Source organism: Austrofundulus limnaeus, unplaced genomic scaffold, assembly GCF_001266775.1.
Source record: "Austrofundulus limnaeus strain Quisiro unplaced genomic scaffold, Austrofundulus_limnaeus-1.0 Scaffold504, whole genome shotgun sequence".
NCBI classification, from domain to species: Eukaryota; Metazoa; Chordata; class Actinopteri; order Cyprinodontiformes; family Rivulidae; genus Austrofundulus; species Austrofundulus limnaeus.
In genome coordinates, this window is record NW_013952906.1 from 202528 (window position 1) to 207028 (window position 4501).

At 37.0% G+C, this 4501-nt stretch overlaps 1 protein-coding gene across 1 annotated transcript in view; it reads right to left on the reverse strand.

Annotated features, from left to right (window-relative positions):
* The window catches only part of LOC106530259 (uncharacterized), a gene marked incomplete in the record, with an annotated part of 71411 nt that overhangs the window by 43110 nt on the left and 23800 nt on the right, over positions 1 to 4501 (reverse strand). The window contains 1 exon segment of the mRNA XM_014025839.1: positions 3275 to 3430. Within this exon segment, the coding sequence (XP_013881293.1) occupies positions 3275 to 3430 (156 nt within the window).

Below are 4501 nucleotides of genomic sequence, written 5' to 3' on the forward strand. Positions count from 1 at the left end.
ACACACACACACACACACACACACACACACACACACACACCTTCCTGTAATATCCCAGAGAAACCTTCAAAAGAAAGTGATTGAGTTATGCAACATTACACTGTGTCCTCACTCGCTCTCTTGTTAAGTGTTTTCAGTTGAGAACGTGTAAAGTAATCCCCCAGTTGAGGAAAAAAACAAAAAACAAAAAAAGGAACTGTTGCTTCTGCTGATGAATTCAGGAGTCGTTGAGAGGAAATCCCAGGGATAACTGTGGCTGTAACATAATGTGGCAGGACACACTTTCAGTTAGGACTGGTATTAGTTCATCATTAGGCACAAGAGGGAAACACTTTTGCAGAAAACAACAAGGTTCAAATCTGCTGCCACCCACCGAGAGTCTGCAGATGTCAGTTTCCTCTGATTCAAAYCTTTACATCAGCAAGATGTTGGGAGATTGAGTCGAATCTACTGGCGTCACTTTTATTAACCATTTTAGCTTCCTTCGTTTAGAATAGACTTAAGTGTTTTTAAAATTAAATACAGCTAAAATAAAATGGTGAATTTATTTTACAAATAACAATAAAGGTAGGAGTCATCATAAAGAAGAAACTTTAAAGACAGTGAGTGTTCTGTTTGTTTTAATATACTTTTATTAAGTTTTATTATGCCTTGCTCAAGATGACATATCAGCATGACGGGGAATCAAACCGGAGACTTCCCAGTTCCAAAAGGTCTACTCTACTGCCCCTTTTCCACTAGTGCCACTTAGTGTAGTGTCGGTACGGTTCGGTACAGTTCCAAGCCATTTCCATTAGGTCAAATTCGTGGAACCAGCCCTWTTTTAGTACCTACTTCGTTGTGGTTCTAAGCGGTCCCAGTCGACACCAAAATGCAGCGTCAGAACACTGATCGTCACTGATTGGCTAGGGGGTGGRGTCACTGGTTGCATCTAAGCTGCCTTTACAACAACTCAAGGAGCCATTTTTTCACTTGTAGCAGTGACATTAGTTGTGTTTCCATCCCACTTTAATTMGAATTTTTAGCAAATTTTTAAAATTTCAGAACTTATTCGGCAAATGTGTTTCCATCTCTAATTTTGCGCGTTAACTTTTTCTTCGAAAAACCCAAAAACCATCTCCACCAATCACCCAAAAACACACTCACTGGAACAGGACTGGAACGTCAATGGAAAAGCACCCGAACTGACCCGTTCTGACACTGACCGTAGTACCCCTAACCCACCACCTCCTCTACAAATTCAAACTGTGCTTCATGTCAGAGAGATAAAATCAGCTCCTGGATTAAACCCAGAGCAGATTTTATCTCTCTGCTCGATCCTTCCACATCCTCGGGCCAAAGGTCTCTGGGGTCATTGAGAGGTTTCAGGTCAAGCAAAYACCTTGTTGGGGATTAGGAGGCTGCGAGGGAGGCAGAGGAAGTCGTATTGGCTGATCTCCCTCTCTGCAGCTGAACGAAGCGCCTCCAGGACACACACACACGCAGCGTAACACACGGGCATAAACACCTCAACGTCACATTAATGTTGCTTTTGTTGGGCTGATTCAAYGAGTTGACTGACGGAGCGCTCGGAGAAATTCCCCTGAGTGCATAAAGGACGAAGAGATCATCAGGCTTTACTCGCAGCCAACTGAAGAAAAAGACACCAATCAACAAAACTGTTTTTTTTCCTTTACTTTGGCAACATTATAATGAAAAAAAATTCAGAATAAAGTCTGATAGAATTGACAAGACAAACACTGATAATCTGTGAACACATAGAAACCAATCTGTATTGAAAAAGGGCAAACAGAACTCTCGTTAATCTAAGATAAATTAGTTTTCAAGTGTTTGATGATAAGAGTCTGCCAGGTAATAATTGACCTGAAAATGAGAAAATGAATGACTACAAACAAATATTTAACAGTTTATTCTCTTTTATATGACAAAGTATAGGGCCACACTACAAGATTTAATTTTAAATTATGAGATTAATGTCATAATATTATGATAAAAAAAAGTCATAATCTTACATGACATGTCCAATTTCCGTTCCTGATGTTTTTACTCATTTCCTCCTCATTTTCCTCACACCTGCTGTGGACAGTRRTMTGCRATGACTTTTGGGTTACTGTGTGTAAAATGCTTTTATCCAAATTACGTGACATCTGTCATTGCATCCATTAATTATAACACAGCTTCAGTTTATCATTAAGTCGTTTGCACAATCGTTTCAAAATTCTGCTACTGATGCTAAAGTGTTTAAAGATTATTTATTTTGTTCTGATTCTAAAGAAATTGCTGAACATTCCTCATTTTAATGCAGTGGTAAGACTGCTTTTTTTGTGTGTAAAGGTTCTCATAATGACTTTATTCTCATAATGTTACGACTTTTTTCTCGTAATATTACAACTTTATTTTCTTAATATTATGAATTTTTCCTGTAATTTTACGATTTTATTCTCAAAAATTTACAATTCTATTCTCGTAATATTGTGACTTTTTTCTTGTAATATTATGACTTTATTTTCGTAACTAATGATACAAAAATTCTTGTTGTGTGACCCCAAAAAAAAATTTAAAATCATGTACCTAAATTATTTATAGGTGCTGATCTCACAAACATTTCACTAAATTAGAAATGTGAGAAATGATGGATTATAATCTGAAAACAAGAGATAAACAAACTATATAACAGGTTTTTTTAAGCTGTCCATTATTTTAAGTTGGTCATTTTCAATCTTATAGGTACTTTACTTTTTTATTTTATGTTTAGGTACAAGCCAAAAAAAAAAAAAAACATGAAAGAGCAAAAGCTAAAAACCTCCAATGAATTTATACTAAACTGAATAAATGTTGCATCAAACGTTTTTTGAATAAGTGAAAAAAAAACTCATAACATTGAAAAGAAGAGTAAACGTTCAAGTTTCAACAAAAAATATATGCTAAAATTTATGACAATTCAACAAAGTTTGTTTCTGATAAAAAAAAAAAATCCGAAAATTAATCTGGATGAAATTGGCATTAAAGGAAGTTGAGTAAAATGCTTCATTAGCCTGGCTAAAATGACATATTGCTTGATAAAATGAAATATATTTGTAGCTCTGAACTCTGTCTCTTTGTTAGAAAAAACATTATGAACATTAACCTAGTTTAAAATAGTCACCATAGCCAACAGACACATAAACGAATAAAATCCAGCCAATTTCACAGATAATGAGCTAAAATTTACGTCTCATAAACATGCCTCATGAGATGTAGCCAGCATCCTTTCATATAATCAATCAAACATTACCTGTTTCAGGTGAGGAGGACTTTGATGAGTCTGATGTTTGGTCCAGAGACAAACAGGAGGCTGAGAGACGAGCGACGGCTTCCAGTTCATCAAACATGTGAGACTGACTGCAGCTGACCTCAGAGCAGTGAGACGCTGCTGAGCTTCCTGCAACACCTCAGAGAGGAAGAGAACTTCTTATTGATTATTAATAAATAAATGTCCAGGTTTAAACTATAACAGAAAGCTTTTAGGAATAATGAGAGTGCCAAAAAGAACAGGAACTTGATATTTTTCTCTGTTTTACATTTTAGTCAAGAACAATATTTTGTGTTTTCTTAAACGGGCTTTTGTCTTAGAGTTATGAAGAGTCAAACTCACTATTGTGCACTCGAGTGACTCGTCTACTCAGAAAGAAAACGGAGCGACTTGACTTGACACTTGTATTGCGCCTGTCAAATCAGGACGTCATTCTCAGCCGATGAGAGCCGGATCGAGTCGGGACAAGTTTTTCAGGGGGGTTAAGGGTGACGGTGGAGGGGTCGGTGGGTTTGGTTTGACAGAGCCGAGGAGAAAACAAGGCCTCCTCTGTGGGCCCGTGGCCTTCAGTTCCTGGTCAGGGAGCTGGGCTGAAAGGCCGGGCCGGGCCACGACTGAGCTCTGCTCCTTTGTCACAGACAGTTAAACTCTGGACATGTTGCTCAAAAAAAGGTCAGTTTGGGGTCATTTTTAAAAATCTGAGAAAATTATAACRGGCATCAATTTCTTTAAAGTTTAAGCAGCTGAACCTTTTTTAATATTTCAAAGTAGTTTTCTTAAATGTTTCTCCGAGGTTTGTTAAAACTTTGTCCTGACCCTGGCAGCACATTCTGTAACGAGGAACATTTATAAAAGGAGAACAAAAGAACTCTAAACCTTCTCAGATCAGATGAACGGTATCTTTATGTTTTACTGTTAGATGCATCACCCTTCTTTAATCATCTTCAAGTTTTCAGATAAAGGCTTCGTGAGAATCACCCTGTTGGTGCTGAAACACTTTTTAAAGGGATCCCTGATTAGTTGTAGCATTAGACTTTATTTAATAAACATATACTTTAACTGTAAAAATACTGTAGGATGTTTAGATTTGATCATTTTTAAACTAAAAGTTTAAATATATTACACGGACGGGGCCATTTTATTTACACGCAAAGCATTCTGGGTAAATGATGACATCAACTATATCCACCCTGAAGGTTAATCTTGGAC